The sequence below is a fragment of the Balaenoptera physalus genome (assembly GCF_965194825.1).
Source record: "Balaenoptera physalus genome assembly, chromosome: 19".
Lineage (NCBI taxonomy): Eukaryota > Metazoa > Chordata > Mammalia > Artiodactyla > Balaenopteridae > Balaenoptera > Balaenoptera physalus.
The window spans coordinates 58,404,974-58,424,153 of NC_138900.1; the positions used below are offsets into that span (position 1 = coordinate 58,404,974).

Sequence of the window (19,180 nt, forward strand, 5' to 3'; positions counted from 1 at the left end):
TTACTCCTTTGAGAATATCATGGGACTTCTGGCTCCTTTCCACAGGGGGAAAATCAATGCATTTGTAGCCTGGCATTTCTGTGCAAGTTTGGGCGGGAGGGAAGGATAGTCCATGGATCCTGAATTAAGAAATCCTGATAGTTTTCAGGAATTACAATCATTAATAGCAGTTAAATGCACATACTTTCTTTAGAGAGTGCTTGTATTCATAAAAAATCATTGAATTGAATAGAATTAGAAATAAAAATATTCTTAGAGAGGTTTAAGTTTTTATTGTCATGGTTGCTTTCCTGATAGAAATTTATCAGTATGTAATTAATAAAGTATTATTGATTTCAGAATTACCCTTTGCTAAACAATGGAAATTTCCTAAATACCTGGCAGGTAATGAAAAAAAAATTCAGTTACTGACAGCCTGTCATAGTTGAATCTAAAACCTAGGGGCAAAATACATATATTCTATGTAGTTTCCATTTCTAGAGCCTGGATTTCTAATTTCTTCCCTATAAAATTTTAATTTTTTCTGTTTTTTTGAAAGATCGGCCGCCCCCCCCCCAAATTATTGATTTCCTTCTTTTTATAATCTCTTCATAGTTTTGATTTTCACATGGAAGGTAATTATTAAAATTCGTCTTTTGGTGGTCAGTAAATGTAATTGATTTAAGAAAACTGGAAAGATTTGGTATTAGAATTAGCTGAACACCCAGGATCTGACATTTAGCGTCTTATTCATGGAAGGTCCATGATGAATGTTTATGGAATTGAATTCGGGCTTTGCCACACTTCCAACAGCTTTTAAAAGTGTAGTAGTTAATGCCTCTGTGGAAATAGAAATTACTCAAATATTACGTGATGAAAAACTAATGTTAGTTTACTTAGAACAAAACTGTGTAGCAGTGTGTTATAGCCACAGGAACTCCTCAGCCAAATGTTAAGTAAATGCAGTGAAAACATTTGTAAAAGCATCATGCTACAAAAGAACGAGTAGTGCCAGATACCCCGCAGTAGCCGGACGCTCAGAGACACATGGGTTGTGAATCTCACCACTGCATTCACGGTATCTTCGTGATCTTTCACCTTGGATGTGATTAATTACCTGGCACACCAGAAAAACATCGTTTTGCTTAAGCATTGGTTGCGTGTAGGATGTTGCTTGACATCATGATTGTGGGTGAAACACTTGAAATAAATCCTTTTCCTCGATAGACAATGTTGTGCTCCTTTCCACAGAAAGATGAAATCAATACCGTTACCTGTAATGGAGGTTTGCATTTTTCTAATTTCTTATTTAGGCTGATGTGAGCAAAGATGTTCAAATTTCCATTTATTTAAACAAGATGGAGTTCTTGCTATGCTGAAGGAATATTTTTAGCTTAGTAATTTACTTAGAAACTGCCTCATTCAATATTTGATGTTAAATTTGAACTAAAACACAGAGCATCATAAGACATGGGTTCTTACATTAACATTTTGTTGGATTGGAAACAGAATCAACACATTAGTCATCTTAATTCATTTAGGTTGGCTTTCTCCAGAATTCTGGAATCCAAAAACAACACATTTGTCAATTTTACACACAAAGGGAGAGGCAGGATATAGTTTATAGTTAAACATCCAGCTTTGCAATGAAAAGCTGATTCAGTTACAGTAAGTTGAATGAAATTCAGGGTGAAACAAACAGTGTAATAAGATTTTGATGCAAACTGAATACTTTAAAAATTTGTTATTTGTTTATTTTTGTTTAAATTTATATTTATTTAAATGAGATTCACTTTATAGAGACTTTTATAGAATCTCGTAAACTGTCTAAAATTAAGTTTTCTTTGGTTGTTATCCACATGAGTTCTGAACTTGGCTGTTGTAATTATTAACATTTTCTTTCGTAGAAAATCTACAGGTCAAGGTCGCCTTCTTGTCCTCCCATGCTTTGTTCTTGTTTGGCTTCAGGTCAGCTTAGAATTGAATGTTAAAAGTGCATTGTCTATTCCAGGGGTCAGCAAACTGTCGTGCATGGGTCAAATCCAGCCCTTCCCTATTTTTGTAAATAAAGTTTTATTGGGACACAGAGATATTCACTCATTTACTTACTGTCTGTGGTTGCTTTCATGTTTAAAACAGCAGTGACAGAGACCATAGGGCTTGCAAGGCTGAAAATATTTACTGTCTGGGCCTTTATAGAAAATATTTGCCAACTCCTGGTTTATTTTTTTAACATGTGTTTCTCATATAGGGATTCCTCTGATAAAATTTCAGAGTTGTTAAGAGAACAAAGCTCATCTCTCCTAAAGAATTGGTATGCTCTTTTTCATTTAATAGAGAGGGCACTATATTCTATTTCCTTTCTTTACCAACGTTGCCAGGAAGCTCAGAACTAACATTTAAATGCTCAAGTAAGAAACTAGTTTACTTCAGATTCCTGGTAGATCAGATTTTTTTTTTTTCTTCTTAATATGGGTACACATTTTCCCCTTTATAGAAAAATCAACTTTTTTGAAGTATAAGTTACATATAATAAAACGCATACATTTTAATTGTACACATGAATGACTTTTTTTTTTTTTAATTATTTATTTATTATTTATTTTTGGTTGTGTTGGGTCTTCGTTTCTGTGCGAGGGCTTTCTCTAGTTGCGGCAAGTGGGGACCACTCTTCATCACGGTGCGCGGGCCTCTCACCATCGCGGCCTCTCTTGTTGCGGAGCACAGGCTCCAGACGCGCAGGCTCAATAGTTGTGGCTCACGGGCCTAGTTGCTCCGTGGCATGTGGGATCTTCCCAGACCGGGGCACGAACCCGTGTCCCCTGCATTGGCAGGCAGATTCTCAACCACTGCGCCACCAGGGAAGGCCCACATGAATGACTTTTGACAAATGTGTATACCCAGGGAAACCACCACCCCAACCAAGATACAGAACATTTACTTCTCCATGGAAATTTTCCTCCTGCCTCTTTGCCCCAGGTAATTTGTCAGTCTCCTCCCCACCTTGACCCCAGGCAACTACGGATTCTTAATTTCTGTGTTGCCTGTGGGTGTTTATTATGCAGTGCTTTAAATACTTCTTGGGAGGAGTTGGGGCAGTGATTAGCAGTTGAATAGCTCAGCTGCCTGAGTAGCTAAGGTTCCTTGATTCTATGAAGTGTCCTGCACAGATTTTTAGATTTCCATAGGAGAATGTGAAATGTAAATCACATGGAGAGCCTTTTAGCAAGTGTTGTGTTAATAGGAAGCCTAACGTATTGAAAACTTGCTACTTGTCAAGGATTCTGCATAGTTATTTTATTTGATGTTCCTTACAGCCCTGTCAGAATACATCTTAATATCCCCCTTTATGGTTGAAGAAAGTGAGGTTCTTAGAAGTTAAGTGTATTAGTTTCCTAGGGCTGCTATAACAAACACTATAGACTGGGTGGCCTAAACAACAGAAGTTTATTGTTTCACATTTCTGGAGACCAGAAGTCTGAGATCAAGGCATTTGCAGGGTTGGTTCCTTCTGAGGGGTGTGAGGGAAGGGTCTGGTCCGGGCCTCCCTCCTTGGCTTGTAGATGGGTATCTTCAAGTTCACGTGGCATTCTCTCGGTATGTATGCTGTGTCCAAATTTCCCCTTTTTATAAGGACACCAGTAATATAGTATTAGGGCTCACCCCAGTGACCTCACTTTAACTTGATTACCTTCACAAAGACCCTACCTCCAAATAAAGTCACATTCTGATTCTTAGGACTTCATCATAAGAATTTTGAGGCAGGAGACATGGTTCAACCCAGAACACCCAGCATCCTTTTCAAGGCTCAGAGGTTCCTAGAAAGTGGCAGAGGCAGGATTCTAACTCAAGTCTGACTCCCAAGAGTAGCCCTTGCAGGATGGTGCTAGGAAGGGGGGTGGTGAGGGGGGGACCAGTCCTCAGAGAGCAAATGACAACGTCACCATGGGGGAAGCTGTAAGGGGTTCTAGAGGCATCATGTCCTAGAGGCCAGTCTTTACTCTTCCAGTGAACTGTTTGGCCTTGCCTTTTCTGAGCCTCAGTTTCCTTATCTGTATAATGGGGATAACAGGATCAAATACCATGGTGCTGAGGACAGAATGGGACTGATGTAAAAGTGGTGTGTACGTGTGAAGTGCTAGACAGCGTGTGTGTTGGAGAAGGTCAGTCCTGGGCATTCACAAGGCCAGAGGATCTTCACCTTGAACAAGTACCGCAGTCCCCCGAAGGCTTATTAGAACACAGAATGCTGGCCACAGCTCCCAGAATCTCTGATTCAGCAGGTCTGGGGTTGGGGCTGGAGAATTTGCGTTTCTAACAATTCTCAGGTGGTGATGCTGGTCCAGGTACCACTCTTTGAGTAGCAAGGAACTAGATCTCTCATTTTTTTTTTTTCCTTCAGCTCTCTCTCTTTTTTTTTTAATTTTATATTTATTTATTTATTTGTTTGTTTTGGCTGTGTTGGGTCTTTGTTGCTGTGTGTGGGCTTTTTCTAGTTGCAGCGAGCGGGGGCTACTCTTCGTTGCGGTGCGCGGGCTTCTCACTGTGGTGGCTTCTCTTGTTGCAGAGCAGGGGCTCTAGAGTGCACGGGCTTCAGTAGATGCGGCGCGTGGGCTCAGTAGTTGTGGCTTGTGGGCTCTAGAGCGCAGGCTCAGTAGTTGTGGCGCATGGGCTTAGTTGCTGCACGGCATGTGGGATCCTCCTGGACCAGGGCTCGAACCCGTGTCTCCTGCATTGGCAGGTGGATTCTTAACCACTGTGCCACCAGGGAAGCCCCTTCAGCTCTCTTAAGAGAAACTCCAAGGAGAAGTTAGATTTCTGATAGAAGTCTCATCTCTTCCCCCTCAGTTACTTGCCTCATGTAAGAATGACATAAACACTTACATCTTACTTCCTGGTGGTTGAGGCCAGGAAGCTGAGGGAACGTTGACTTTTCTCCTTTTAGATCTAGTTGATCAGGTCAAAAGCAGCAGTGTTTTATTCGGTTCGATTGCTACAGCAAACTACCACAGACGGGGCAGCTCCAACAACAGAAATTTGCTTCTCACGGTTGTGGAGGCCAGATGTCCAAGATCAAGGTTTGAGCAGGGTTGGTTTCTCCTGCGGCTTCTCTCTTTGCCCACTTGATACCTCCTCCTTGCTGTGTCCTCACGTGGTCTTTCCTCTGTGTGCACCCATCCCTGGCGTCTCTCTTCTTATAAGGGCACAAGTCCTATTGGATCAGGGCCCCACCCTTATGACCTCATTTAACCTTCATCACCTCCTTTAGGCCCTGGCTCCTAAATACAGTCACATCAGGGGTTAGGGCTCCACATATGAATTTTAAGGGGACACAGTTCAGTCCGTAACAACCAGTACGGCTCCCGATCTGTTTTTCCTCCGAGAAATTCTTTGATTGCGTGTTTACTTCCTAGTCTCCATCTGTCTCAAAGCACTGAAGAAAATCTAGTACACCTTGCCTTCTCGAGCCTTTTAAACATATGTGCTTGAGGGGCAGACTGCATGCTTGAGCCAAATAAAAAAATCGAGCTGATCGTGCTTCCTCAAGCTCTCTGATCTGGGACGAAAATCTCCACTGGAGTCTTTTGCGGCTTCTCCCCAACGGCATGGGCTCCCGCTGCTGGGAGCTGGGAAGCGTCCAGGCGTGCAGGTTGAACAGAAGTTCTGTGCAGGCCTGAGTCCTCTGTTAGGGCTCGGGTGCCTTCCCTGACTCTGAGACTGCTCCCTCCTCTTCGAATTGAAGTTAAGCCTCATCCCGAGTCGTGTATGTTACCTATGTGGGAACTCCAACTGTGACCCTGTTGGCCCAGAGGCAGCAGCAGCTGCACGAGGGGAGCCAAACGCAAACCTGTAGCTGATGGAGGCCCCAGGAACCAGGCAAAATCAGCCCCAGCTGGAAGGCACTGGGCGCATCTCTGCCATCCACGTCAAGCAGGTGCATGATCACGGTCATGGTTAGATCGCATGTTTCCCGAGAGGTATACATTTCACGATTGGTATGTTTCGCCAGTCCTTCATCATGGTATTCCGAAACAGAATGTTATCAACCTGAAAACAGACAGCTCTTTCCCCTCTCCCCCTTCCAGCGAGTCTGACTTGGTTTAGGCAGCTCTTCTTAGATAGCTTAAAAAGCGATGGAGAATTTCTTTTACAAATTATATGTCCCCTGGGGACCCAGGCACTGTAATCACTGGGGTGTTATACCAGAAAGGTAAGCATCAAACTCGTAATGATTCCTTGTGTTTCGTTCTGGGCACCTTGGCTTGTGAAAGGAAATGAAGAGTTTTGTTTACTTCCTCTTCTGGAAAGCTAGTGTTGCTGGTACCTTCTTCCCAGGATTATTGTGGACTGTCTATTGCAAGAGAACTCACCTGAAACAGAAACTTACTTTTTTTTTTTTTTTTACTATTTTAGAGTTGAATTGAAATGATATCAGCATTCGTATTTTTAAAAAAACAAAGCAATAACAGAAACACACACACACAGCTAAGCCACAGTTAGATTTTACAGAACTTAAAAAAGTGATTATATTAAAGATGTCCTGGGAGAGCGTGGTCTGATTATATAGCTTATCGGGGATACTGTTTTTCTTAATGACTACAAGGTAAGAGTTACCCTTCGATTAGGTGTTTTTTGCATTAAAATCAGTTTGCTTTAAAGTGCTGTATGTTTTGTCTCCTTAGTGTATCATTCATTTTTGTAGTTAGCACTTCTTAATCAGTAAATGGTTACTTCTCAGTAAATGTCTGGTTACAGATTTTCTTTCCACATAAGGGGGTATTGTAGGGGTCACTGATTTTAGGACAGGTCATGATGGACCCAGAGAGCACAAAGTTAATAGAACTTTCTCCCTGCGCATCTAGCTTTCATGACTGAATTTAAGTCAGGCTTCTGAGAAGTTGCATCTTACAAAGTGAAAGTCAATTTGGACCCTTTAAAAGTGAGCCTCAGAAAAGTGCTGAATTTTCCCAGCATGGTGTTTTGAGCAGCTCTATATGACTTTGGGAGCATAAAGAATTTAATCTTTTCAAGAGGCAAAGTCCTGCACTACTTTTTTTAAAAAAGGTGAGAGCCAAGGTCGATCAGAAATTAAAAAAAAAAAAAAAAAAAGGGCCTGAATTAGAAAAGTAGTTAACATTGCCACATTGAAGGTGTAGGCTGGAGCAGGCTTTTCGTTTCTGGAAGCTCTCAATGGACTAGAGGAGTTTTTTTTTTTTTAAACAGTTCCATCCTGACCACTTCTTAATTGACAGGAGTGGAAAATATGTTGGTAGACAGGCCGATCGTGGCCGCTTCGGTCGTTAAGAAGGTAAAAGAAAGGGATCTCTCTTTGGACAAGTGCGGGTGCAGAACCTACGTGGCTGCCCTGTTTGCTCTAAATCATAAAGAACCTTGTCTTGAACAGAGGACAGAGTAACAGCGGCTGCCGTTCATGAAAGGAAATCCTGGCCCAGCTGTGAAAACAGTGAACCACTCGGTAATATAATACAAGTGTGCCTGTGAAGTCAGAGCTGGGTTCTCTTCTCCTCTTGAAGTGGCTATAAATTCATCCATCAAAGTAAAAAAGGCCAAACTTCAGGGTAAATCTTTCCACTCTTAACCACGTAGAAACACTTTGGTTCTCTTAGTAGATATGGCTGTGAGTGCGAGTTAGAAAAGGTGACACCATAGGGGTGTGTGTGTATGTGTGTTTGGTGTGTGATTTGTTAGTTACAGAAAAAGTCTTGCCTTCCAAAGAACGTAAACTTGAACAGAACAGCGTGTGCTGGGTTTGGAATTATAGAGCCACTGTATTCTTTCCTTTGTTAATGACAGTGAGTGAAAGAAGCTTTATCTTGTTGAGACCTTTTAATACATAGTGGTCTCTCTGTCCAATAAACTAGATTAAAAAATTTTTTTTACTGGGAAGCCTTTGTTTTTGCTTCTTCTGTTTCATCCTATTTTTTTCTTGCTAAGGACCTGGGCCAAATTTCTAAAAGTTCCATGCACTTTGTTAAAAAATCCAACGTGGTATGACTTTCTTCTTATAGGGGGTGGTCTTTATCTTTGATTTTAATAAGGATAGTCCTTTCAAGTTTGGCACTGAAGCCTTTTAGAAATTAAAGAAAAAATTTGAGCATAACTTAGAACGGCCATGGTGTTAAGATTGTCCCTTGTAAAACAACTCATTGGTTGAAAGCATAGAGGCAGGGTTAAATTAAGTCCATACTTTTAAGTTATTGACCTTGGAGAACGTGGAGAGAAAGTTTATTTCTCTGGATTAGTTTTCCCGTCTCATAGGCCTTACACAGAGAAGCGTTTGTGAAAGCGAAGGATGGTGTTAATTCTGAGCCCCGTGATGAAATATTAAATAAGAGAGAAGATAATTTGATAATGCCTCACGGTTTGGGGACAGATTCCATAAAGTAAGTACTTCTATGTAACAGAGTAGCTGACGAGGCCTCAATTCTTTACCTCGACATGGTAACACAGAAAAGAAATAAGCATTGGTAGACTGTTGACATTGAGGCCCACGGCATTTGGACCTTTTCTCTCTCTTTCAGAAGGACAGTTGCTTAGTTTAGCTTACATTATGCGAATGCTACAAATGTAAACATACCTCATAACAGCCACAAAGAACATGTATGAAATTCTCTAAGTCATATTTAACAGAGTTAGCAGACAGTTGGGCCGGGTGAGCCGTGTTCCAAATTCGTTTTTCCTGCCCTCAAGGAGCTCCTAGTGTGTGCCTGGAACTCACGTGGTGAGTGTGGTGGTTTGAGGGCCCCCCTGCCTTGAGCTCAGGCCACACCACTTGGGGATCCTTCTCCATTTTTGCCCTCTGATCTCGTGAGTCCCCTTAACCCCTGGGATTGTCGGTTTTCTCATCTGTGAGGTGAGGAGAGTGGCGCTTCGTGGGGTTTCTGTGAAGTGTGCCTTCGATTAGATAATGTATCTCATAAAGCACCTGGCACTGTGCTCAGTAGGTAGTAACCCACCCCCGGGTCCTCCTCCTCACCTTCTTTCTACAGTCTTCTCTGAAAACAGAGTGTTTGGAATGAGAATGGGTTTTCCTTTTTTCCTTTCTCCCTTGTCTTGATTTCTCTGTATTAAAGTTTATAAAGGCTTAGAAATGATCCACTAGATACCATTCAGTTTTTAATTTTGAGTTTCTTACCCTAACAGGCATGCACACACGTGTTAAAAATGGAAACAGGATAGATGTTATCAGATGGAAAATAAGGCTTCCTTGCCCCTGACCAATAATAGCTCTTTTGCTGAAATTATCAATGTTAACGCATATTTAAGCACGTACGTCCCCTCTTTTTGTTTCACCCGTGGGATCATACTTGCCGGCTAATCTGTACTTTGATTTCTTTTTTTTCTTAATGACAGAACATGGACGTGTTTTCTTGTGTCTCCATCTCGTTTCACCTCGTTCTTTTCTGTGCGTGCCATCAATTCATTTCACCTAATTGATGGACGTTTAGGTTGATTCCAGGTTGTTGGCTGTTACAAACAATGCTGATTGAATATTCCTCTCACATGTTTTGCTCATGTGGGCAAGAATATTTATAGGCTGCATTTCTGGTTGTGTAATAATTGGGTGAAAGGGCACGTCCACGAACAATTGGATATAGTCCGGTTGCCCCCAAAGATGTTGAGCCATTTTATATTCCACTCCGCAGCCCCTCCCCTGTTAATCTGTGAGGTTGCCTGTTGCCCCCACGCCCTTACTGACACGGATACTGCTGGATTTAGTTGCCCTTACAGAATCTGCCTTCTTTGGGTTGCCTAGCACCATGTTAATTGTAATCTTTGGGTACTTTCCTCACTGTGATTCCTAACACACTGGAATCTGGACTGTTCCTGGCAGGTCAGGTGAGAACTTAATTCAGCCAGCTCAGTGGCAGCCAGCACTAGTAGGCAGCCTGGGGTCAGTCTTGCCTCTTGAGAGATCCCAGGCAGTCAGCTGGAATTTATAATATAGCTTTACAAAACATTATGGTGTCTGCCTTATACTGCCCAGAGCACGTACACGCAGCCTATCGATGCTTCAAAAAGATACTGCAAGTGAACCGGTCATTTCCTGATGCTCTTTTCTCATCGCTTGAATTGGCATCCTTCTTTGGTAAATATTTATATTTAGGATCTTATTTCTGTTATCAGGGGTGTGGAGGAGCCTCTGTGTGGTACTTGTACGTAGCTGTATAGAATGCCTACATGTAAAAGCAGGGCTGGCTGTGACTTGACTTCTTCTGGAGAGGTCTGTGTAGTTCTGTAATTTCTTACGAGTTGGAAGCTGTGGTTAGTGTTCGCTGAGCACAGTCTCTAAGTCTTTGGATTATCTGGTCGCTGCCTTTGCGGTATTGATCTTAGAGTTGTAGTGACTGCATATCCTCGAGTTTCATGGGAAATGCCCTTGGAGCATCAGATTTCAGTATCGCGGTCAATGTCGTATCACCGTAACTTTGTTTACATTAATCGGATCAGTTAGGAAAGTAAGGTCCTTGTGTTGGTTACTCATAGGAGAATGTGGGTGAAACTCGCATCCTTAAAGCTAGTGGTTTATAACACAAACATTGTCCCCAAATTTGAATTGTTCCAAGATCTAACTCAGGATGAAAGACATTAGGCTTGTCTTCTTGCTCTGCACGTGTCAGTCGATCTCCAGGGAGGGAGATGCCTTGTGCTGGAAGATTCTGCAACTTGTGGATTGGTTCTTAGAGGTTCTATTAGTGGTATGTTCTAGGGGCGGGAGGTGGGGGGATGATGGTGCAGAGGGGAGAAATCACCATCTCTGTGGTGATCTTTTATCTTTTATTTTTTAAAATCTACTTATTTATTTATTTTTGGTTGCGTTGGGTCTTCGTTGCTGCGCACAGGCTTTCTCTAGTTGCAGCGAGCGGGGGCTCCTCTTTGTTGCAGTGCCTGGGCTTCTCACTGCGGTGGCTTCTCCTGTTGTGGAGCACGGGCTCTAGGTGCTCGGGCTTCAGTAGTTGTGGCATGTGGGCTCAGTAGTTGTGGCTCGCGGGCTCTAGAGCACAGGCTCAGTAGTTGTGGCGCACGGCCTTAGTTGCTCCGCGGCATGTGGGATCTTCCTGGACCAGGGCTCGAACCCGTGTCCCCTGAATTGGCAGGTGGACTCCTAACCACTGCGCCACCAGGGAAGCCCATGTGGCCTTTTAATTGGGTACAGTTACAAGTAACATTTGTCTCCAGCGCTTCACAATTATAAGTTAATAATAACAACCCATTAGAAATTACTGTGTTGTAAGCCCCAGCTCCTTTGGGCATCTTAATAAAAATGATAATTAAAACCATAATTTACAGTAAATGGGGACGCTGCCCAAGTAAATCCACAATTTGGAGAAAATTAAAAAACTCAAACCAGAAGGAACCTTCCAAGCACTGGAGAGAGAAATGGCCTCGTTCTTAGCTCCGACTTCAGCGGGAACTTTGTTAGTATCTCTGGGGCCTGGCTTCCCACCTTGATGTTCTGTGTGCCTGGGGATTCTGTGACTCTGTCCCCATCTATCCGACCTGCCTGTGAGTCTCATTGGGTGTGGCCACTGTTCTATCCCCTTCCATCACCAGGCCCAAACCCACCCCTCCCCGGATTCCCTGTCTGGGTAGACCAGTTGCCAACCTCACCCATGGCATGGATGGCATCCCTGGAGACCTTGGATACTGCCCCAGACTTAGATTCAGGCTTTCTGCTTCCCAATGGTTTTCTAATTTTCCCCTTAGCTGTTCAGCATAAGAAGGTATCTCATCTCTGCTGGCTGATTACAAGGCTTCAGTATCTTCAGGCAGTCCGTCTTCTGCATGACCACCAGAGGTATCTTAAATGGATTAAATAACAACAACAGTAACAACAGTAATAATGATAATTCATAGTGCTACTCTATGCCTAAATTCTTGCCAGTCTTTGGTCTTGTTTTGTCATGCACCCAGTCTCTTTTTTGCTTGACCGGTTCATTTTTATGCCCTTTGGTCCCAAAGTAGTTCTAGGTCCAGAGTTTCTGTGACCACTCAGGGACATTTGGGAAATGCAGGGTAGGTGGGAAAAGGAACTGGTACCACAGACCCAAATCCCTGCAGGTCCCTGCATCATTACCATTGTATTTTCCTGTGCAAAGCTGAGCACTGCTGCCATTTCTTCCAGGCATTGGTAGCAACCTGGCCTTCTTGTGCTTGACAAAGTGGGGTTGGACACGCCTTAAAAAAAAATCTCAAGCAGATCAGTGTGAAGCCTTCTTTGAGATACGGCAGATCACACGTGAGGATTCGGACTGAGGCAGTTTCATGGTCAGGCTTGAGCCATTGTCTCTAGCAGGGATCTTGCCCTTAAGATGTGCATCTGAGCATCAGATGCCCACAGTAGCCTGGAAGGTGATGCCAGCATCGGGGGTGGTGACCGTGGCCAAAAGGAGAGCCTAAACCCCGTGTCTAGCCTGCAGTGGCTCCTCAGCCCACCTGCTGGTCACCAAGTGGAACTGGGGGCCCAGTATGTTCCAATTGTAAGCTTTTACAGAGAAGCTGGACATCTAATCCAACTTCTCTGGAGTTTGGGTATATAATCGCCCCAGTTTTTTAATGCTGGCAAGTAATTTGTACTAGGAAGGAAGGGAGAATAGAAGGATGCAAGAGAGGGCAGGACGGAGAGAGAAAAAGGGAGGAGGGAGCCAATATGTGGGCCAAAGGAAACAAGTCTGTGGGCTTGATTTACCCTGTGATCACCAGTTTGTAACCTCTATACTAGACACGGAAACCTAGTGTAAGATAAGCAGGCATTTAATATTTTTTTGGTATGTTTTCCCTTTTCTGGTACTTTAATGTTTGTATGCAAAGCTTGAAACCCAAGTCAGGGAAATATTAAACCTCCACAGCCACTTGGTTTTCCTGATTGGATCAGACGTAACAAGTGCTGGAAAACCGATGATGCCCATTGTTTTAAAACGTCTTCCATTATTTTCTTTATATTATTAGTTTTAAATATTCCTCTGGACGCACTCTTGCCACCTCCATGCAGTTAAGCTGGTTCAATTTAAACATTGTCATAAAGTTAATTTTTTATAAGATGAATCAGGTTATTAAATTTAGTAAACCATTGCCTTCATTATTTTGTGCAAACTTTGGCACTGTGCAGTATTGGCTCAGCACTACTACATTTAGCTAATTAAACTGGTCATCAGCTGCGTTATTATGGGAGTGAGGGATGCTATCCTCATGGGCTTTTCCTGGATTTTAGCAGTAGGTAGCATTATTAAACTTTTTTTTTTAATTTATAAAACTCCACACTCAAGAGATATGGTTTACTATAAAAGTGTTACTGTCCTTCATGTTAAACCGTCATCTTTTGAAATATCCCTGCTTTGTTTTGCTCCAAAGGCACTTGTACAGGGTAAGAAGACAGAGTTGTCCGTTGCAGCTTCTAAAAGTAGACTAGCAATATGTCACACGTGGCTTAGATAAAGGGAGATAGATGTAAGACTTAGAGTGTAATTTTACATGACACAGGGACAGATGGTTTAACCATAGCTGCAGTCAGGAATTATCTAAAGGAGAGAGGGTGCAGAGTGCTGCCCGCAGCCTGTTGCTGCCACAGCGTCAGATGTGCTCTTTTTGGTAATAAAAAGTCCTTTGCCATAGGTTATTTTGTCAAGTGAGACGGCGTGACTTAACAAGTTTGTCTGGGAAAATAAATTTTGATAGCAAAGGGGCATGCCCTTTTCCCTCACAGATTTCTAGGTAGTGTCATTCAAAACTGCAGTGAGCAGTATCTTTGCAGGATTCCAGTATTTATTCGTTGTTTAAAAGGAAGTTAGAGGGCCGTCAGTACTGTTTGAAACAACTTGGGTTGTTTTAAAACAGTCCGGAATTGTAGCCTGTTAGCAGCCTGTAAGGACATTCGTTTCTTTGGCAGTTATTTATTGAATCTTACTGGGAGGTTAGTCCTATGGGCCATAGACATGAAAAAAGCACAGATTCTAAGGAGTTTACGGTTATCCTGGTAAATTAGATAAATAAAGCCCCGGGGCCTGTCTGGCCCTGCGTTGTATTGATGCTTCTTCAGTCCATTAAAAGTATGTTTGCTAATGAATGACCATCTTCCCTCACTCCCCTGTGTGACTTTTTTTTTTTTTTTTTTAACACTCTTGGATGAAAATCTCATGAGAAATATGTCTGATGATTGTTCTGACCTGGAGATTTTGTAGGGACACGGAGTCCATCATTTTCAACAAGATCCGGGTGTGAAAAGTCCTGTGATTGCAAGTGAAGTCGTTCTTGGCCACTTCATGCTATACCTCCATATGGCTGTCAGCATTTCATTAGCTTGATTGATGTAGCACATCAGTCAGCAAGATTTTGTCCCATGCCCACACCCATCCAGTTTTGGAACAGCTGGGCTACAAAACCTGGTGTTTTACTTCTCTCTCTTTCCCCAAATGATCTGGGTGTCTTTTGCTCACTGGGGATAAGGGGTGAAATTGGTATCATGGATCCAAATGAGTAAATTTCAGCTTGTTGTTTCTTGCCTTGAAGATACAGCTCCGAGCACCTTTTAGTACAGACACCAAAGAGGAGGCAAGCAGATTTAGATGTGCAGTATTTCAGATTTGAAATTTTTTGTGTAATTATTTTAACCTCAGAGTCAAGTATAGAAGGTGATCCTTAGATAATGGTAAGTGAATATCTTGGGATATAGTGCTCGGCATAAACAAAGTTCAAGTGTGTTCTTTAGCCAGTACTCAGACAAATGGAGTGGTAGATCTTGTAGCTAATTTCTTTAGATTCTGGTTGGTCTTAAAACCAGTTAGCTCATGGGTTGCTGTTGGGAGCAGACCTAGGAGAGAGTTTTTTTCATTCATGATGGCTGTACTATATTTGCTAGTTCATATAAATCAGGACTTTGCACTGAACTGGATTTTGGAAAGGATTGGGAACTAACATTTGTTTTCCCACCTACTGTGTTTATATTAGGTTCCTAGTGTATGTTTACTATTCACTCCCCATTTTAAGAAAAATGACTGAGTTTCTGATGGGTTAAAGGCACAGCCTTAGGTCTGATAGCTTATAAATAGCTGGAGCTGGGTCAACACATATGTGTCAAACTCCTGAGTTTGAGTTTTCCACTATGCTGTGCTGGCTTCCCTTGAGAACTAGTTTATATAAATAGACTGGCCTCCATGAAGATTAGATATATGGAAGTGATATGAATGCGTGACCTTTGCTTGACTCTTTCACATGGCAGTCTCAGTAAGATAATGATACTCTGATTGTTCATACATATTAACATTATCTTGGAAGCAGTAATCTATGATCACTTGACATGGCTTTGGCTGAATTACATTGCTACTTCTCTAGTAGAATTGATTGCTTTGTTGTTGCTGCGTACTCTGTATGATTTTCCACATAGCTTACAAGATGTGGTATTTTACACTTTAGAACAATGGGGTGATGTTCAAGCTCTGAAATTAGATCCTCCCCTCCCCTCCCCTCCCCTCCCCTCCCCTCCCCTCCTTTCTCTTTTCACATCAGCAATGTCTAAGAGTTCTAGTTGCTCCCCATCTTTGCCAACATTTGGTGTGGTCATTATTATTATTTTTAATTTCTAAAAAAATTTTAGCCATTGTAGTAGTAAGTATGCAGTATTATCTCACTGTATCTTTAATTTGCATTTCCCTAATGACTAATGAGTTCAAGCCTTATAAAATAGTTGAGTTTTTCTTCTTTTTCTATTCTGTGGAAGAGTTGGTGTAAGGTTGGCATTTTTATTTTCTTAAACGTTTGGTAGACTTTACTGTTCAAAACAAATGGATCCAAGTTTTCATTTTGAGAATTTTCTTTAAAAATATAGATTTTTTTCAGTTTTTTCTCTCCTTGCAGCAATTTTTAAGTGGTGTCTTTCTGGGAATTTGTCTTTTTCACCTATATCTTAAATTTATTGGTATAAAGTTGTTCACCATATCTTTTTATTTTTATTTTTACTTTAAAAACATTTTTTTTTAATTTTTAAATTTTTGGCTGTGTTGGGTCTTTGTTGCTGCACGCGGGCTTTCTCTAGTTGCGGTGAGCGGGGACTACTCTTCGTTGTGGTGCGCAGGCTTCAGTAGTTGTGGCTCGCGGGCTCTAGAGCGCAGGCTCAGTAGTTGTGGCGCGTGGGCTTAGTTGCTCTGCAGCATGTGGGATCTTCCCGGACCAGGGCTCGAACCCGTGTCCCCTGCATTGGCAGGCGGATTCTTAACCACTGCGCCACCAGGGAAGTCCCCATCATATCTTTTTAATAGGATCTGTAGTGATGTCCTTTTATTCTCCCCCGCTATCTGCCATTTGTGTGCTCACTTGTACACTCAAGTGTGTGTCCTGGTGCTCTCTTGCACACGCTCTCTCTCTGTCTCTCTCGCTAGCCCTTTTTCAATTTTATTAGTTTTTTCAAGGAAGTGACTTGGATTCTTTGTTCCTCTGTATTTTATGTTTGTTTTATTTTTGTGAGTGTCTTTATTTTCATTACCTTCCTTCTGCTTTCTTTAGGTAATTAGTAGCTTTAAAATTTTTCTTACTTAATAGATGCTGAGCTCATTTTCTGTTCTAATGTATGTATTTAGGGCTGTAGATTGTCCTTTATCCATGGCTTTAGCTGTGTTCTGTAAGTTTTGATATGTAGAATTTTTGTAATAATTCAGTTTAAAATATTTTCTGATTTTCATTGTAATTTTTGGAGTCACAATTTCTTATTTAGAAATGTGTTGCTTAGTTTCCAGGTAAGGGAATTTTCTAGGATCTTGTATTGATGTCTAATTTTATTCTACTGTGGTCAAGGGCATACTTTACAATTTTAATCTTTTGAAATTTGTTGAGACTTCTGGCCCTGCACATGTTCAATTTTGGTAAATACTCTAAGTACTTGAATATACATTTTGCTGTTGTGTTCAGTGTTTAAGCATATTCAGTTATTTCCAGGTTATCAGTTACTTTCAGATCTTCTATTATTTCCTGTTTATCGACATTTTTATGTTACTGATACGTTAAAATCTTCCACTCTGATTATGAACTTCTCTATTTCTCCTCTTAATCCTGTCAACTTTTGACGTGTGTGTATGTGTATAAATTTAGAATTGTCACATATTCCTTATGGATTAGAACTTACCATTATGAAATACTCAGGTTTTTCTCTTATAATACTTCTTTTGGTTCATCTTTACATGGTATATCTTTTCCCGTTCTTTTAATTTTCTTTATCCTTATGTTTAAGGATATAAAACATAACATACACACTTTTGTAAGGAGCATATTTTATCTGTGTGTTTTATTCAGTCTGACAGTCTTTGTCTTTTGATTGCAGCTTTTAGTCCACTTTAATGTAATTACAGATATATTTGGGGTTAAATATACCACTTTATTATTGGTTTTCTATTTGTCTAACTTGTTTAACATTCCTTTCTCTTCTTGCCTTTTTTTAAAAAAATTATACTTCTTCCCCTTTGTATTAACTGGTTAAATTTATATTATTTTACTCTTCTCTCAGTGGTAATTGTAGAGATTACATGTCTCAGCGGTAATTGTAGAGATTATATTTTTGACTTATTAAGGTGTCATACAGATTAGTACTTTATCACTTCCTGGACAATGCAAGGGTCTTAGAATACCAAGTACTTACCTCCTAGGTTATTTGTCATTATTATCAGTATAGTAATGCTCACTAGGTATTGTAAAATTTACAAACTATTACTATTATCATTTAGAGTTTTTCATCTGTTTACCCTTTATGTTACTCTGTCATTTTCCGCATCTCCAGATTTCTATCTAGGGTCATTTTCCTCCTATCTGAAGAGCATTCTTTAGTATTTTCTCTAGTGTAGACGTGCTGGTGATATATTCCCTCAGCTTTTGTTTGTTAAAAATTTTGTTCACCTTTATTTTTGAAGGGTGTTTTCACTGGGTATAGAAGCACCAAATGCTGGCTCACCTCTCTTGGCTTTTCAGCTTTTCCAGACGTTGGCCCCCCCAAATTCTCAAGCATAGTGTTCCTCTGATGCCTTCAAAGAGGGTGTGTGTGTGTGTGTGTGTGTGTGTGTGTGTGTGTGTGTGTGTGTGTGTGTGTGTGTGTGTGTGTTGTTTTGTCCAGCTTTTCTAATTGTTCTCAGTGGGAGGGTGGGTCTAGGAAACCTAGCTGCCATTGCTGGAAGCAGAAGTGCTGGAAATAGTGCAGAGCACATTGTCAGGAACTTAACAAATGTTGTTGTTTTACTTTCCAGGTTTGTTTTCTCTTATTAGACTGTAAACTCTTTGAGGGCAGTGACCATGTCTAAATCTTTATATATCCTTACTCTTTATACTGATCACACGATTTGGTTGTTATTAAGCAGTGGTTCAAAGGCTGGCTATGCCGCGAGCTCTTCTATGGCTTGGCCTTCACCTTTGAAATCACTTTGTTCCTGGGGCAGGTTTGCTCAACCTCAACACTGTAGATATTTGAGCCAGATGATTCTTTGCTGAGGGGGCTGTCCTGCGCATTGTAGGATATTTTGTATCATGCCTGGCCTTTACCTGCTAGATACCAGTAGCACGCCACCCCAAACTGTGACTACTGAAAAAACGTCTCAAGTTATTTGCAAATATCTTCTAGGGGGCAAAATCGAGTCTGGTTGAGAACCACTAGGGTAATGCGTTTGGCACTCAATAAAGGCCATTCAGTATGACTCAGTGCTTTGCATTTGTGTTTTCTAAATTTGATTTTCCTTTAAACCGTAGGGTTTGAAACCGCCAAAACTTTCGCCCTCCATGGTGCACATGTGATCCTGGCCTGCAGGAACATGACAAGAGCCAATGAAGCCGTGTCACGCATTTTAGGAGAATGGGTAAGTGAGTGATTGATTTTTTTTTAATATAAATTTATTTATTTATTTATTTTTATTTATTTTTTTTGGCTGCATTGGGTCTTCGTTGCTGCGTGCCGGCTTTGTCTAGTTGCGCTGAGCGTGGGCTACTCTTCGTTGCTGTGCGCGGGCTTCTCATTGTGGTGGCTTCTCTTGCTGCGGAGCACGGTCTCTAGGCACATGGGCTTCAGTAGTTGTGGCACATGGGCTCAGTAGTTGTGGCGCGTGGCTCGCAGGCTCTAGAGCGCAGGCTCAGTGGTTGTGGCGCACGGGCTTAGTTGCTCCGCGGCATGTGGGATCTTTCTGGACCAGGGATCGAACCCGTGTCCCTTGCATTG

General features: G+C 41.5%; 1 protein-coding gene and 1 long non-coding RNA gene across 3 annotated transcripts in view; one reads left to right on the forward strand and one right to left on the reverse strand.

Moving 5' to 3' along the window:
* Window positions 1-19,180, forward strand: part of WWOX (WW domain containing oxidoreductase) — a 969,100-nt gene that overhangs the window by 39,221 nt on the left and 910,699 nt on the right. For both annotated transcript variants that reach the window (XM_082439107.1, XM_082439106.1), the window contains exon 5: window positions 18,718-18,824. In XM_082439107.1, the coding sequence (XP_082295233.1) occupies window positions 18,718-18,824 (107 nt within the window). The remainder of the gene's footprint in view (window positions 1-18,717; window positions 18,825-19,180) is intronic.
* Window positions 1-19,180, reverse strand: part of LOC309649365 — a 634,437-nt gene that overhangs the window by 22,599 nt on the left and 592,658 nt on the right. The window lies entirely within an intron of this gene.